We start from the raw sequence: 16,360 nt of genomic DNA on the forward strand, positions 1-16,360 counted from the left end.
TTATAGAAAGAAATATAAATAATAATGATAACAATTATGAACGTCATGATGGTAATAACAATAATGATAATACTCAAATCAATGAAATGATTAAAAAATTGTCTATTATAACTAATGAAAATCCAGAGCACATTTTCCATACTAAAGAAATTGAAGAAAATGGTAGAAAAAACTTATTCATTACTATTATACCAAATAATCATACTCAAAATGTGGTTATTGACAGAATTAATATTGAAGATTTATATAAAAATACTAGCAATGGCCAAGAATCCAAAGAAAGAGACAAAAGTTTACCATTAAATGATAAATTGAAGTTGACTGAACGTGATACAAAAAAAATGATGGAATCAATGTCTTGGATATCAGAAAATTATGATACATAACTATTAACTTAGTTTAAATAGATGAAAAAAAACAAATTAATGATTCATAATTATATATAAAATATAGAAAATCTTACTTTTTACCACTTAATTATTCATTAGGAAGATAAAGAATGTATACAATTATTATTAATCAAATAAAACTTTTCTGCTAAATCAATTTTGTTGAATTATTGGAATTACTTGCGTCGATATTTATTCATGTATTCTATGAAAAATTTCTGTATGATCCCATCTTTTTTACTTCCTTAATAGTTGTACTATTTAAAATTTGACAATAGCAGAAATATTGAACAGGCTACAATGTTGTTTCCAATGTAATTGTAATTCATACATAAATAATCGAATTGTTACACTAGCCTCGACCCATTTTTAAAAATTTCATTTGACACAATTGAGTATTCATGAAAAAATAACAAAGATATATAAATAAACTTTGGCTAAAGTATTTTTTTGTATTTTAATTTGATGAAATTATATTTTCATATCTCACACTTAATTAGTTGTTTTGTAATAAGAAACATTCAAGACAAGTCAATGTAAGAACTCGGAGGAAACCTTGATTATTCTTAAAGGCAATGATGTGAGAGGTAGAGTAATCATGTCTATTCAAGGTTTAGGTATTTGAGATAATACACCTGATGGTATTATAAACTAGAGTTTGCATTGCATGTACCTTCAAACTGTATATGATAGTTGATCTGGAAAGGAAACGCCTGCTTAAGGTTAGATTGAGACAAAACCACACCAACGCTCTATAATTTATTCGTTTATCAACTAAGTTATTTTTTTATAAGTCGTGATATACTTTCGCATTCAATATGGAGTCTTTAAAGGTAAGAAGTTTATTAATTTTCAAAAATAAAATGAAATGTAAAAAAAATTTTTGTATGATCACATGTTATCTGTGTCGAAGGCGTGAACAATAACGTAATACGTAAATAATAACTTCTTTCGAGTTATTTTTATTAAGGATACCAAATATTATCGGAATAAAAAATACTTTTTAAATTATATATAATGTAATTTTTTTCAGATTTTAATGTATTTTGTGATTATAACAATAGCAAAAATAATATCCGCATCTCCAGATAGTGCTGGTATTGTTGAAATGGTAAATGGATTAGCATACGGTGAGTATTAACAAGTGTAATATTTCTATGTTTAATTATTCTGAGATAAACAAACTCAAACCATCTGATGATAAAAATTTCTATTTTTAAAGTTTCTATAATAATTGAAAGATTGCACCAGCTTCTACTCATCGTATCTCGAAGGACTTAATAGTTCCTTTCACTTTTGTGGAAGTTGAAACTTTTTATTCTGAGCAATGGATAAAAATAAGAATTCAAATAATATTAAATGAGCAATTTATGATCCGTTTAAAAATTCGGAAAATTATTTAATTATAATTATAAAGTTGATGATTTAAAAACAATAATACATTATAAATTTTACTAAATCAATTTCATACTTATAATTGATAAATGATTTATTTTCGATCAATAGGAGGTATTCCGTATGGCAGTGTATCTGGAAAGGTTGGAATAAATTATCAATCGCCTGATTCTGGATTCTATTTTCGTCAAGATAACACAATTCAATCACAATCTCAACTTCGAGTACCATCTCCTATTGTTATATCGCCTAATTTTCGAGCTGCTGGTGTAGAAGCTCGAAAATATGGTCCCGTTCAAATTTATAAACTACCTGGAGTCGTTGCTCCTGGAGTTCTTGGAACAGTAAGCCAAATAGGATATTGAATTAAACTCAGTTTTCGATGTATTAATTTAATTTCAACAAAACGTTTTAATTGAATGATACTTTAATATAAATGTTTAGTTTTTTAAAAAGAGTTTCTCGGTTACTATAACAAAGTCAAGATGTAACAATTGTTCATTTGTCAAAATATATGTTTTATATGTATTTTTTGTATATGTTATATTTAAATCACAATATCTAAATACGTTAAATTCATTTTCTATTGACACATAAAACTATTCATCATCAAATTTTTTTTATTTATTAATGATAAATTTTCTTTATTTTTTTAATTTTTTAAAAAAAAATATTAGAAGTTTCATCAAGAAACATACATCTTATTACAGAAGTATTAACAACGTTCTTTCGTGCGTGAAAATTTTCCACGTCAAGTGTCATTAGCCTGAATTGTTGAGATTGTAGTAAATACAGTTGAGAATCAAGAAAAGTATATAAATGATCGAAACAAAGGAGTAAACCCTTTAGTTTACAATACAAGCACGTATCATGCATTACATACAGCAAGTAAGTATTTTTTATAATGTAAATTTAATAAAACTTAAAATTAATTTTTTTTACATCATAAATATATAGATTTAAGTAAATCTATTTATGTTTATCATAAATATTGCTCTTTTTTGAATTTTGAAAATTATATTCTTAATTTAGTTCTAATCTTTAATCGTAACTCATGTATTGTAATGTTTTTTGTTAATATCAATTGACTTCAAATGTAATATCTCATAAATTAATCCACTTTTCATATAATGTGATAATATTTGATGATAAGTGTTAGACAATATCGATTAGAAGACATGTATATTCATTGAATGTCTATTTTTCAGATTTTTATTTGTGCTACGCTTTGCTTAGCAATTTTAGATCATGGAAGTCGAGCGGAAAATGCAGGTTCTGGTAAGCCAAGTACGATTAGAATTTATTTTTAATTTGTAAATGATAATATTTATTCTTTAAACACTAAATACTATTCTGTAGTAAACGATTCGCTCAAATATAAAAAATTAATATTCTTTAATTCGAACAATTTTTTTATAGTTACATTTGTTTTTTAATATTAAAACTGAATATTTCTAAAATATTTAACGAGAAAATTCATCAATTAAAATGGTCTTTTTTTTAATTTTCCAGTTAGAAATGATTCAAGCCATCTAATAAGTACGGTTGGTAACATTTTGACACCACTTTTATTGAAACAAGTTGAGAGACGTTTATTAAATCATACTGCATTGAGTGATGGGGTGATATCCATTGAAAAACTTGATTCATCAACTCCTATAAATATCGATACTATTACACCAAATTTTGAACTGAAGGAAAATGTTAAATCTTCTAATTCACCAATGAGAAAATTCAAATCTACAACAGTACCAACAACTATACTTATTCCAGCTGATCGAGAAAAAATAGAACCTAAATCGAAAATTAATGTAGATAAACTAGAATTAGATTCTGCAAGAGCACAACAACGACAACTAGAGAATCAATTCCCTTTTGATTTTCGCAATCACTTCAACATAGGGTTTCCAGGTGTTGGACGACAATCAAATGAAGGAATTTTTAGAAATGGTGATTCATTTACATCAAATCAATTTCCTTTTTTGACATCATTAGATCGACAAAAGTCGAACGATAATATACTTGGAATTCAAGCAATTAGCGGTTCACAAATTCCTGGAAGGAATTTAATTTTCAATGATTCTAATCAACCTCTTAATTCTCACATTTTGCCTCTAGATCTTAATAGATTCCAGAATTTTGATAGATTTAGGTACGATGGAAGATATTCTGATTCAAATCAATTTTTTGATCCAAGTTTTAGAACAGACAGTGGCTCGAAGAGCAAATTCGGAGATGAAACTGGTTCCAGAGTTGGCATAGAAAGTGATATTGTTCGACAAGCGGATCGATATAATAATTTTGCTGGTCAACTATATCCACAAAATGATTTTCCACTATATTATCGTCAAAATTTAAGAAATAATTTTCCAAATTCACCAATAAATAATCAAGCAATTGATACAGTTATCAACAATCAACCAATTACTTCTCCAATTAATAATCAAAGAGTACCAATTGGATTACCTTTTAGATCCTATGCAAATCCTTCTTTTCCTACTTCGAATATTAATGAAAATATTGATTCTTTTTCACAAAGATTTCAGAATAATTTTCCTGATAACAGAAATTCTCAGCAAGGATTTAATTATCCCCCAGTGTCTCCACAATTATACTTTCCTGATATTCCCGGTAGTCAGGTGTCCCCTGGCTCTAAAACTTTAATAGATTCTCAAAATTCCAATAACAATAATGGTAATAATAGTGGAGTGACACAATCATCACTTATTTCATCAAGAAGATCAGAGGATTCTCTTACAAAGCCGACTAATAATATCGAACAAATTACGACAAAAATTCCTGGTGTTGAAAGTCTTCAAGATCGTATTGAACTTGAAAAATTATTTTTCCCTCAACAAGATGACTATTCAGATATCCGTGTTAGTCCTGATTTTTTTAAGCAGCATATTCTTAAATCTGAAATTCTTGAAAAATATGCCAAAACAAATGTCATTTAAATTTTAAAAATAATTTATTTTTATATTTTTGTCACATTAACAAAAAAAAAAAATTAAATAAATTTCTATATTAAAATATATAATAAAATTTTATTATATTAATTTTCAATAAAAAAAATTAAAAAACAATTGTTTTTTGTTTTTATTGTAAAACCTATTTTAAGTACTTTTAAAATAAAGAAGAACAAAAAGAACAATTATTTTTCGTCCTCTCTCAGTTTGAAAGATACTTCAAGTATTGTAAAATATTCTAATTAAATAAATTTTTAAACTTTAGTAATATATATTTTAAATGATCAATTATCGTTGAAATATTAGTACTTTTTGTTTGTTTTCATATAAATAATTGATAAAAATATTAGTCAATGTTAAAAATATTGTTGCACAATAATAAAAATTTCATCATCAAGTTAAATTTTACTATATTATTTCTCAATCATAAATTTATTCATAAGATGATAGTAAATTTTGTAAAAATGTTGATATTAATATAATTATCGTACGGAGTCATAAAGTACATAAGAAAAGGATGAAAGTCATTGACCGAATTAATCATTCGTTTTCTCAATTGCAAATTTAATGACACACATGAATTAATTACACAACTTTGAGATAACAACTATTCTTGGTTAGATTCTACATATAATTTTATTATGAATGTGCCAGTGACACTTGTTATGTATTACATATTCTTAGATCATTATTAGCTATTTACATCTTGGGAATGATATTTGGATGTCAAGGTATGGTATCAACTACGTAAATGAACAGTCTAGCACTTGATGATTTCATAATATATTCATTCATGTAATTTCTAGAGGCTCTCAACAATGCATTATATTATTATTCGCTAGTTAATTGAAAAAATAAGAATGAGAAAAAAATATTTAGCATTGACGAGTATAAGTGGGGTTTTAGAAGGAAGTACTATTGAAATAAAAGAAGTTGATATTCATATCTATAAGACACTTGAACATTTGCAGTCTCAAGAAAAATTTTGCTTGAAAGCAAACGATATCTTTGAGATGGCTCTTCCGAAAATTGTGAGTAGTCAATAATTTTATCACAATATTGTGGCAAAAATTAATTTTGACTAAAGTAAATTTTTACATAATTATTTTATAAATTAAAACGATAATAAATGTTACGTAATGACTTTTCAATATTTAATAAATACATGTTTTTACCATTTTTTTCAAGTTCTTTCTCCTTATTCTCGCCATAATCTTTAGCATGGCTATGGCACGCCCAGGTGGCTATCTAGGATATGGTTTAGGTTATGGCTATGGATTTGGATATCCGTATTATGGTGGTTATCGATATCCTTTTTATGGCTACTATGGATACGGTAATAATTTTTAGAAAAAAAAAATGATATTAAAATCAAAATTAGTTTCTGCTAATTTATTATATTAAAATAATTAAATTATTTGTTTTCAGGATATCCTTACTTCGGTCATGGATATGGTTACTATGGCCATTATCTTTAAAACCAACATAAGAACATTAACAGAAGAATTTATTGCTCATTAATATTTAGAAATACGTTTAATTTCAAAATTACTTTTCTAAATATTTTACATCAAAATTGTGTCACTGTAATATGTTGAGTCTATTATCAATAAAAAATTTTTTATAGCAATCTATTTACTTACAGATATATTTATTGATATAAAATATAAATGTTGATATAATGTGTGAAAGGATGATAATAATAACAATGATGATTACAAGAAGATTGTCCTTGTTTGTTTATAGATGATAAAAACTCAATTATCTCGTTTTTTTTTTTTAATACATTATGGTGTATTATATTATATATTAAAATATTAAAGTAATCTGACAATTGTCCCTATTTAATGAGAAAGATTTATTTATGTAGAAAATTGTTTGTTAATTTTTCTACAAGAATGTAATTGTGAATCGGGCGCATTTATTTCAAGCAACATATTACGCAAAACATGTATGCAAACGAACTAACGTTTTAGCGTACGGCTTTCACCATATATTCTGTCAAGTTCTGATGACATCCTCTCATTATTATTATTATTATTATTATCATTATTATCATCATTATTATTTATTTCTCTATAATAGGAAAGAATAATTACGAAGAATAAAACTGACATTTAAAAAAATTAAAATGCTTACCAAATTTTAAAAATAGAATCATTTTAAAAAATAGCTACAATTTAGTAAATTGTTTTTTGTTTGTAATTTGTTTAGGGTTAATAGCATAATAAATCATCTGCATTATCTAATTTGAATAAAAAGTTATAACTCTCAGATATGAAAGGAATTTAATAGTTTAGAAATTGTTATTTAACAGATAGTTTTTTTTTTTAACACATAAAAAATAAATTTAAAAAAAACCATGAAATCATTTCTCAATATAACCAATGTTAAATTTCACTGAATCCGGGTGGACTAGACAACTATGAAATAATGATCAAAAACGAGAGAAGATCTCAATGCCATCGACTTTGAGAATTATGAGACAGAGACATTACAGAATATTATAATAATGATAATCATTTACGGATTCGAGTGAATCAGACTTTCGATATTTGAATAAAACCATCATTGGACGACGTAGGTCCGAGATTTTTCAACCTAAATGTACGACCTTTCTTATATACACTAGAGTGAATGGTTATATACATAGAGTCTCTTTGGCCTTCTTCATTAAATATAAGCATTACCTTTATAGTGATCTGCAGAATCCACACCTTAATTTCGAATGCTTCTAATTAATTGTTTAAGAAAATTTTTATATCTCTCAATGAAATCATTAGAATAAATTTTCTTATTAATCAGTTAACATCTTTCAGTGATGATACCTATGAAGGTCATGTCACTCTAATGACAACTTTTATCTTTTTTTTTTTTATTTTGTCAGTAGATTCCTTTATTTATTTTCATCTTATATCAAGTAAATTAATAATTCAAAATTATTTACGTAATCGAAAGGTCATCGTGATAAACTCTAATATTTGGTAATCTTATGATTATTATCGAGAATATTATTCACATCCTTTCAACGAGGATTCGTGAATTATTTTTTTTTAATAGACGTTATCCTTGAATTATCGAGTCAAAAGATATGAATTCTAAAAAACAACTTTTATATGAATTTTTTTTTAAGGGAGAAAATACAGGAAATCGACAAATTAAATAATATTACAATACAAAGCTATGAATCTATTTTTGTTTCTTCAAAATTTTTCGATTATGGTCTAGCAATACCTTAGAAGAAAACATTTTTGAATGTGTACTTCTTCAAGGCCATTTTTATTTTAAGATAATGAAATAAAAGATAGTAAAGTTTTTCATTAATTTTCATCCAATAATTAACATCATAACTGAATTGTCTACTAATTATTTGTTTCTTACGGAAGTAAACATAGTAATTAATATATCTTGATAAATTATTCTTCATCATTAGAATAATGATCATAAGAAATCCAAAATTTTTTGAAAATTTAAATTGAGTATCATCGTAAGAGTTTTAGACTCTTCGAGAAAAAAATTTTTTCAAGTTGTTTTTGATGAAGTCAAACTCCCACTCTTTTATAGTTTTCGAATCAAACGAAAGAGAAAAAAATGTTACAGCATCTTACTTACGTCTGTAATAAATGCTGGACCATCGTTCAGTGCCTTTCCCCCACTTTGATTGCAAGAGAGATTGGATGAATCCTATAAATGCTCTTCGATAACTGTGCCGAAGAAGTTAACTCTCGGGACTTCTGCTCCCGTGAGACACAATATATTTATTTATTTAGTGATATAACTACTGGATGTTTAAATCTGATTATTGATTAAATAGTACTTAGAAAGTGCTGGAATTAATAATGGTAAGTAAAAAGTGGGTGTTTAAATGTGCCAAGTGTTATCATATTAGTTGATTTTTTGATTATTATACAATTTGAAAATTGTTTGTTAATCGTGTCAAAAATTATGTGATAGAAAGATTTTCGTTGAAATTTTATTAACTTATATGAATACAAATGATAAATAATCTCCTCATAGCATGGTGAAGACGTTACCTTTCGATTCATGACTTAAAAGACTGATTGTAAAAGGTTACAGATTGCCAATAGCCGTAGTGATTATACTTCGTATTTCTTGTCGTTTTGGAATGTCCAGTGAATGCATATTATTCATTGACGGATTGCAAATATGGCATTTATATTTTTCTCTTTCTGTCTTGATTACAAACAACTCTACAAATCTAGTCTACTTGTGTAATCTGTAAATTTATCAATGAGATCTATGAGTTCGAATATATGTGAATATTTTTTATTTTCTGAATCATCTATAAAGTTGTATAATATATCAGCTTCATATGTGCGAAAAAAAACTTCCATTAACCTTTTGAAAATCGTGAAGCATGATAATGTCTACTCGCTATAGCTCGATCATTTATATAAATAATTTCTTTAAAGGTCACTGATCATTTCCTTAAAAAAAAAACCAAAAAAAAAGGAACTATCATGTTACAAACTTGATTAAATATTTGATATTTTTTGAACTGGTTCAATAATTTTCCTCGGATTGCTGTGCAATTGTCTGTAATATTAATTCGATTGATATCCTTGGGATAATGAGTGAAACTTCAGCAACTGATGAAGAGTCTAATGGACCCATCGTTATGGAAAAAACCTTTCACAATAAGTTATTCATCATACATAAAGCACTTAATATTATTACTGAAAAATCTTATATAAGATCATTTGATGGTAGGAGGTAGAACATGTGATTATCTCGGTAAATTTTTTTGTTTTTAAAAAATTTGTCTGTCATATTTAAAGAAAATTTAAGTTTGAATTATTTCTTAATGAATTGTCACATCTTAAGTATCGAGGTATGGAAAGGTGTGGGGTAAAGTGGTACCACAAAACAACGTAATTTAACTATTACATACATTAATAAATTGAAAAATTGAAGTTCCAAAAGTGTAAAAAGCGGTTTTTCAAACTAATTTTAGTGAATTTGTAAATTTTTTCTAGCGTTTTACTTTGCTCTTGCATTCCCTACTTATACATTATACCTACATAGATTTCTTAATTTCAGTGGAAGCTGGTGTGGACCACCACATTAGTGGTGGTGATTTTGACGTGTCATGTTGATGGTAGAACTAAAAGAGCTATTGACAGCTACCCAAAACCTCAAGGCTACGAGTATAATCCACCGGATAAACCATTTACTCTTCCACCACGGTAAAACTTATATTTTTTTTTTATTTTTGTGATAATTAGTACTATCCTCAATGTTAATGCTTTTTTTACGTTACTCACGCATACCAATTATTTGACTTAATATTCACTTTATTACACAGACCTCAACCAACAACTTTACGACCAGTAACAAGACCATCATCACCGCCAACAAGGCCTCCACCAACTTACGATTATTCGACACCATCGCAGCCGTTTACCGTTACGAAAAGACCGGTTACAAGACCAACAACAGTTCGTCCTCCACCACCTCCAACTTATGATTATCCAAAACCTCCACAACCATTCACTGTTCCTACAAAACCGTCTCCACCTCCAGTAACAAGACCACCACCAAGGCCAACAACAGTTCGACCGCCACCACCACCACCTGTAACAAGACCCACAACAGTTCGTCCTCCACCACCTCCAACTTATGATTATCCAAAACCTCCACAACCATTCACTGTTCCTACAAAACCGTCTCCACCTCCAGTAACAAGACCACCACCAAGGCCAACAACAGTTAGACCGCCTCCACCACCACCTGTAACAAGACCCACAACAATTCGTCCTCCACCACCTCCAACTTATGATTATCCAAAACCTCCACAACCATTCACTGTTCCTACAAAACCGTCTCCACCCCCAGTAACAAGACCACCACCAAGGCCAACAACAGTTCGACCGCCACCACCTGTAACAAGACCCACAACAATTCGTCCTCCACCACCTCCAACTTATGATTATCCAAAACCTCCACAACCATTTACTGTTCCTACAAAACCGTCTCCACCCCCAGTAACAAGACCATCACCAAGGCCAACAACAGTTCGACCGCCACCGAAGCCAATTGATGATGATGGGTACAATTATCAACCGCCGGAAGTTCCGTTTCCCAATGAACCAAGAACTACTGTAAAACCAGCACCACCACCACGACCCACGAGGTAAAGTAACACTCTCTACCTCTCAGATTATCTTATTATATTTATGTTTATTGGTTTGATAAACATCATTCATGTGCTTCTCTAAAAATAAATTTTTTTAATTACTTTATAGACCACCGACACAGCCACCGAGAATAACAACAGTTTCTCCGGACTATCTACCACCAGTAACACAAAGAACTACGAAATATATTCCACCACCAACTACTCCACCTACTACAAGATATGTACCACCAGTAACACAACGAACTACGAAATATATTCCACCACCAACTACTCCACCTACTACAAGATATGTACCACCAGTAACACAACGAACTACGAAGTATATTCCACCACCGACTACTCCACCTACTACAAGATATGTACCACCAGTAACACAACGAACTACAAAATATATTCCACCACAAACTACTGCACCTACAAGGCCACCAAGAATATCAACGAGTCCTCCAGATTATTTACCACCAATTGGATCAAAACCATCAACTAAACCACCTTATCAACCCACTTCGAATGATATTTTTCCCACATATTCTCCATCACCTGTAACACAAAAAACGACTCGATTTATTCCTCCAGTTACTCAAAGAACAACGAAATATGTTCCACCAACGATTCAGCAAAGACCCACAACTGCAACTACTAAATATTTACCACCAGTAACACAGAGAACGACAAGATTTATTCCTCCAGTGACAGAGAGAACAACAAGATATATTCCTCCAGTAACACAACCACCAACAAAATCGACTTATAGACCATCACCATCTACGACTGGTCCGGAGTATCTTCCTCCACAACAAGATACAAAGCCTTCTCCTCCACCAGTTACACGACCACCTGTTACTCCAGGTCCTAGACCAACACCTCCACCAGTTACACGACCACCTGTTACTCCAGGTCCTAGACCAACACCTCCACCAGTTACACGACCACCTGTTACTCCAGGTCCTAGACCAACACCTCCACCAGTTACACGACCACCTGTTACTCCGGGTCCTAGACCAACACCTCCACCAGTTACACGACCACCTGTTACTCCAGGTCCTAGACCAACACCTCCACCAGTAACACGACCACAACCACCACAAACAAGACCTCCTCCTTACCTTCCACCTTCATCACCTAAACCAACTTATCAAACTGTAACTGCACCACCTTATCCTACGCCAATTTATAGTACGACTGTAAGTACAACAACTTATAGACTTCCTACTGGAAAACCTGGTCCAACGCCTACTTTACCACCAACGACATTTAAACCTACAGGATATAACTATCCGATACCTGATATACCATTCAATTTTCGAAAACGTTGAAAGAATAAACAGAAAAAATACAACACTGCCATAATTTCCAAATACCTCAATTTCGATCAATCACATCACGAGGTTTAATACTAATAAATATTATTCTTAATATCGATACAAGACTAAGAATTATCTCATCTAAGAAAAGATAATTCGACTTCCTTCATGTGCACATAATACTCATTTTTTAGATTATCATACTTTCAAAAGCCAACTGTTTTCTATTTGTTTTTTTTTAAAACTCAATCTATAATTAAAGTGTAAAACAATTATTGTACAAGACAAATAAATATTTGTAAAAAAGAATCGAAAGTCGTAAAATGTTTTGGACACAACAAAATTTCTTGCAAATTCCAATTTTTATTACAAAAAATATACTATCGAGAATAAAAGTGTGATACATGTTTAATTTATAATAAATTGACTTTTTTAGACTATAAATATTTGTCTAACGTTGAATAGATTTATTGTATCATTAATAATTACATACATCGTCTTTGAAGTAGTTCAGTCATTTATGCATTCTCCTACTACTTATTCATCGCCCCCACAAAAAAATATTTTCTCTACAGTACTTTCGTCATTAAAACTGTTATAGATTCAATTTAGACTTTAGTCTTTGTTGTTAACATTTCATGAACATAGGAAAATTGAACATTTAATAGCGCTTTTTCCTGCTCGACAATTAAATTAAAAAAATTTATCCAGTGATTTATTAGAAAAAGTATGCTTCATCACGTATGAAAGTGGAGAATATAATGTTTCAAACCGGTCGTCGTTCGGCAATAAGTAGCTCAGAACTCGGACTTTATTCTGATCGTTTCGATTACTATAATAGAAATAATTACGGACAAGTTATAAAAAAATTTGTCATCGGAGTAATGGCAGTTGTTGCTGTAATTTTGGTAAATATTTATAAGTTTATAAGTAATAATATTTTGATAGTTTACTTTATAGAATTATTTTTTACTTTAATTTTAAAAGTATACTTCAATTGAAAAATTAATACCTTGCATTAAATATATATTCATGACTTATTAAAAAATTTTTGTAATCATAAATGTAATAGTCAAATGATTTGAAAAGAAAAATTACTTAATTACAGAAAATTTTAAACACTCTAAAATTCAAAATATATTAATTTAGTATTAATTATGGTTTTTTATCTATTCATTTTGTTAATAATGGATGATTTACTTTGATTTGATCAAAAATATTTACATTCAAATTGAGTAAAAAAAATATCATGTCAATTATAATTTAATTTTATCTCATTAAAGAAAAAAACATAGACAAGAAATTACATTAAATTAAATTGCTTTCTCTTTATAAATAACCCTCAGTGCATAGTGCGTGATAAAATCAGTGCTAAAATTTCTGCATGTTACACATATAGGGCGTTAACTGTATACTGACATAGTTAAGACATTTCACAATACGCCAAGTAAATCTACACTTTTATAGGGATTTTAACAAAAGTAAATACTTAATTTAACAATTAAATAAATGAAAAGCAAATTAGTGAAATTTTAAATACTATTGTATACATGTTGTTATTTGTTCATTAAAATTTTCATGGACTCACGATCATTTAATTGTTTTCTTTAGGCGGCTATTTTCATTTATGATTTTGCTTCTGGAGCAACGACTGCAAGTAAAGTCAGTCAAGAAACGAAACATGTTTATATTTTACAAAATTCTATAAAAAAACCGTCATATTTAACAAAAAAATCTACAACTATCTCTCCGTTACCCCAATCTCAAAAACTTACATCTTTAGCAATCGAAGATAGATCTGATGTTGATGAAAACTTATCATATATTGATTTAAGCCCGACAGTGAATAATGATAATAAAAATTTCTATGAAGATAATCTTGAAATGAAAAGCCAAAATTTATCAAATTTTAAATTGCGCCAAAAATTTTTAAACTCCCAAAATAAAGAAGAAGAAGAAGCGGATGAGGATAAAATTGAAAGTAAACAATTGATTAAAAATCATGCTGTTATGTATAGAGTTAGACAAATGTAAGTTGATAAAAGAGTAAATTTTTTGAAATATTTTAATTTCACAAATTCTATTTATTTTATTATTTAAAGGTATAAACATCCTGACTTTAAAGAATCTTTGAACAGACAGGAATTTAGACCGAAACCGTTTCATTTTGAATTAAAAACACCACATCCTTCATCATTTAAAAAAATCAAATATCCCCAGTTGAGTCAATACAGGTATCCTCATACATCACGAAATATTCAAGATATTATTAAATATTTAATCAAAGATCCAACCAGTACTAAACATGGTATAAAATTTACTGGAGTTTATGTAAATCCAAAAAAATATGATCTTTATTCGGATATTAGTGAAATTATCCATAATGACCAAACTGAACAGTCCGACGAAGTAAATAGTACTGAAGAAGAAGAAGATGAAGAAGAGGAAGAAGAAGAAGTAGATACGTCTCATATTACTGTTACTCACCATGATCCATTTTATCAATATAAGCCTAAACATCCTTCTGACATTAATTTTTTGGCACCAGCTAATGTTAGGTATACTAAAAAATATATACATATATATATATTTATTCAAATACTAATAAATCATATTAATAATTTAATTTATCTTTTTTAGGTATTCATCTGGCAACATCAATAGATACAATCCTTATATTGAGCATCCCTACTTTCATCGGCCTGTTGTATTAACAAGTAAACCAGTAATCAATAACGAACCAATTTACGATAGTACTGGAGCATACTCTGGAAGTTATGGAAAAAAAAAGAAACCAAAACCTTTTAGTGTGATGTTAGATATATATCCCATCACAGATCTTAATGATCAAGTATCAACTAAAATTACTTCAAAACCTAAACCAGCCATAGGCGTACCTCTGACTGGACCAACTTCAGAAGAAAGTATCCAAGATTCCCGATATCATCATTCTCACTATCGTCCAGATTTTAAAAGACCGCTTATTCCAATATATAAAAGAGGCGCTCGATATCATTCGACTCCAATTCCAATAGTTGCAATTCCAGCTAGCCAATCAGGATTGCCTGAAGAAGATGAAAAAAAACAGATGATATTTCACTTAAATTTATATCCACGAAGGAAAAGTAAATCAAGCAGGTAATATTTATATATCATGTATTGATATTTATAAATAGGCAATTTACAATTTCGTGCTAATGATAAATAATTGTTTCGACAGTAATTATTATTTATTAGTGTTTAAAATTAATTCTTTTATAAAAAAGCATTCATTAACAAGGTCAATTGCTTATTTAATGTTAGTTTTATACAAAAATAAAAGACTATTTGAGACTTTCACTTGAACACAACAACCAGCGTTGATCAACGTGAAATGTCATCGAGAATATTCTATGACGTAATATTAACGAAAAGAATCATATTTTTTTTGAATATTTTGTTATAGGTATGATATATTGAAAAGATCAGAAAGAATGCATGATGATGAACAAAAAGAATTTATTAAAAAAGTTATGTCACCATTGGAAATTCTTACAAAACAATTAATTGATCAATCGGCTTTAGAGCAATCAAAATTTGTAGAAACCGATGCTTTTAATACATCCGAACTTACAAGATATCATGAGAGTTTTGTAGAAATGCCAAATGAATACACAAAAGAAGAAATGGAAAACAATTCATTGAAAATTGAAGTTCCAAAAAATCATCGAAATATGGAAATAACATCTAAAAATATTTCAAGAACTGATTTACCGATTACTCGATATCCAGAAAGTCCCAATAATATGACTCAGCAAGTAACACTAACGTCAAATTTAGAAGATTGTTCAAAAAATACAACAATGTTAGATGTTGACACAATTGAAGGTTTTCAAAAATTTGCAGATGGTCTTGTGTCGGCAACTTGATTTTTTTATCTTTATCCAATTTATTCAGTCGATAAATTAATAGAATAAAATTACATGAAAAGTTTTGAAAAATATAAAATAAAAAAAACTTAAACATTAAATATGTACAAAAAAAATCCAAGTAAATAAAAAAAGTGATTTACGAATTAACGCACAGTCTATTTAATATATAATCAATTCATTTGAAAATAATTCTAGATAACATTAAAAATTAATAATTTGACGTGACTAATTA

At 28.8% G+C, this 16,360-nt stretch overlaps 4 protein-coding genes and 1 long non-coding RNA gene across 10 annotated transcripts; all 5 read left to right on the plus strand.

The window, feature by feature from the left end:
* The first annotated feature begins 1,016 nt into the window (after positions 1 to 1,016).
* Positions 1,017 to 2,639, plus strand: LOC118072597 (uncharacterized). 3 transcript variants are annotated; one of them, XM_035092604.1, is made up of 4 exons: positions 1,017 to 1,222; positions 1,423 to 1,519; positions 1,896 to 2,128; positions 2,495 to 2,639. In XM_035092604.1, the coding sequence occupies exons 1-4, from the start codon at positions 1,208 to 1,210 to the stop codon at positions 2,501 to 2,503; spliced, it is 354 nt and encodes a 117-aa protein (XP_034948495.1). In that variant the 5' UTR covers positions 1,017 to 1,207; the 3' UTR covers positions 2,504 to 2,639. The 3 variants fall into 3 exon arrangements, with proteins under 3 accessions (XP_034948495.1, XP_034948487.1, XP_034948504.1); XM_035092596.1 differs by lacking the exon at positions 2,495 to 2,639 and having other exon boundaries at positions 1,896 to 2,258; XM_035092613.1 differs by lacking the exons at positions 1,017 to 1,222; positions 2,495 to 2,639 and adding an exon at positions 1,267 to 1,316 and having other exon boundaries at positions 1,896 to 2,258.
* Positions 2,526 to 4,783, plus strand: LOC118072582 (uncharacterized). 2 transcript variants are annotated; one of them, XM_035092574.1, is made up of 3 exons: positions 2,526 to 2,672; positions 2,993 to 3,071; positions 3,297 to 4,783. In XM_035092574.1, exons 1-3 carry the CDS (start codon positions 2,655 to 2,657, stop codon positions 4,739 to 4,741), a joined length of 1,542 nt encoding a protein of 513 aa, XP_034948465.1. In that variant the 5' UTR covers positions 2,526 to 2,654; the 3' UTR covers positions 4,742 to 4,783. The 2 variants fall into 2 exon arrangements, with proteins under 2 accessions (XP_034948465.1, XP_034948474.1); XM_035092583.1 differs by having other exon boundaries at positions 2,993 to 3,062.
* An 888-nt stretch (positions 4,784 to 5,671) lies between these two features.
* Positions 5,672 to 6,383, plus strand: LOC118072620 (uncharacterized). Its single transcript, XR_004691022.1, has 3 exons — positions 5,672 to 5,784; positions 5,942 to 6,089; positions 6,182 to 6,383. It is a non-coding gene; the product is annotated as an uncharacterized lncRNA (long non-coding RNA).
* A 2,063-nt stretch (positions 6,384 to 8,446) lies between these two features.
* Positions 8,447 to 12,513, plus strand: LOC118072565 (proline-rich extensin-like protein EPR1). 3 transcript variants are annotated; one of them, XM_035092552.1, is made up of 5 exons: positions 8,447 to 8,595; positions 9,815 to 9,960; positions 10,080 to 10,907; positions 11,020 to 11,738; positions 11,787 to 12,513. In XM_035092552.1, exons 1-5 carry the CDS (start codon positions 8,593 to 8,595, stop codon positions 12,227 to 12,229), a joined length of 2,139 nt encoding a protein of 712 aa, XP_034948443.1. In that variant the 5' UTR covers positions 8,447 to 8,592; the 3' UTR covers positions 12,230 to 12,513. The 3 variants fall into 3 exon arrangements, with proteins under 3 accessions (XP_034948443.1, XP_034948452.1, XP_034948436.1); XM_035092561.1 differs by having other exon boundaries at positions 8,448 to 8,595; positions 10,080 to 10,213; positions 10,370 to 10,907; positions 11,020 to 12,512; XM_035092545.1 differs by having other exon boundaries at positions 8,448 to 8,595; positions 11,020 to 12,512.
* A 243-nt stretch (positions 12,514 to 12,756) lies between these two features.
* On the plus strand, positions 12,757 to 16,125 carry LOC118072925 (uncharacterized). The gene is made up of 5 exons (XM_035093103.1): positions 12,757 to 13,125; positions 13,829 to 14,247; positions 14,320 to 14,775; positions 14,858 to 15,355; positions 15,663 to 16,125. The coding sequence occupies exons 1-5, from the start codon at positions 12,961 to 12,963 to the stop codon at positions 16,123 to 16,125; spliced, it is 2,001 nt and encodes a 666-aa protein (XP_034948994.1). The 5' UTR covers positions 12,757 to 12,960.
* The last annotated feature ends 235 nt before the right edge of the window (positions 16,126 to 16,360 follow it).

This window comes from Chelonus insularis, unplaced genomic scaffold, assembly GCF_013357705.1.
Source record: "Chelonus insularis isolate UGA/USDA-ARS -01 unplaced genomic scaffold, ASM1335770v1 contig_131_pilon, whole genome shotgun sequence".
Lineage (NCBI taxonomy): Eukaryota > Metazoa > Arthropoda > Insecta > Hymenoptera > Braconidae > Chelonus > Chelonus insularis.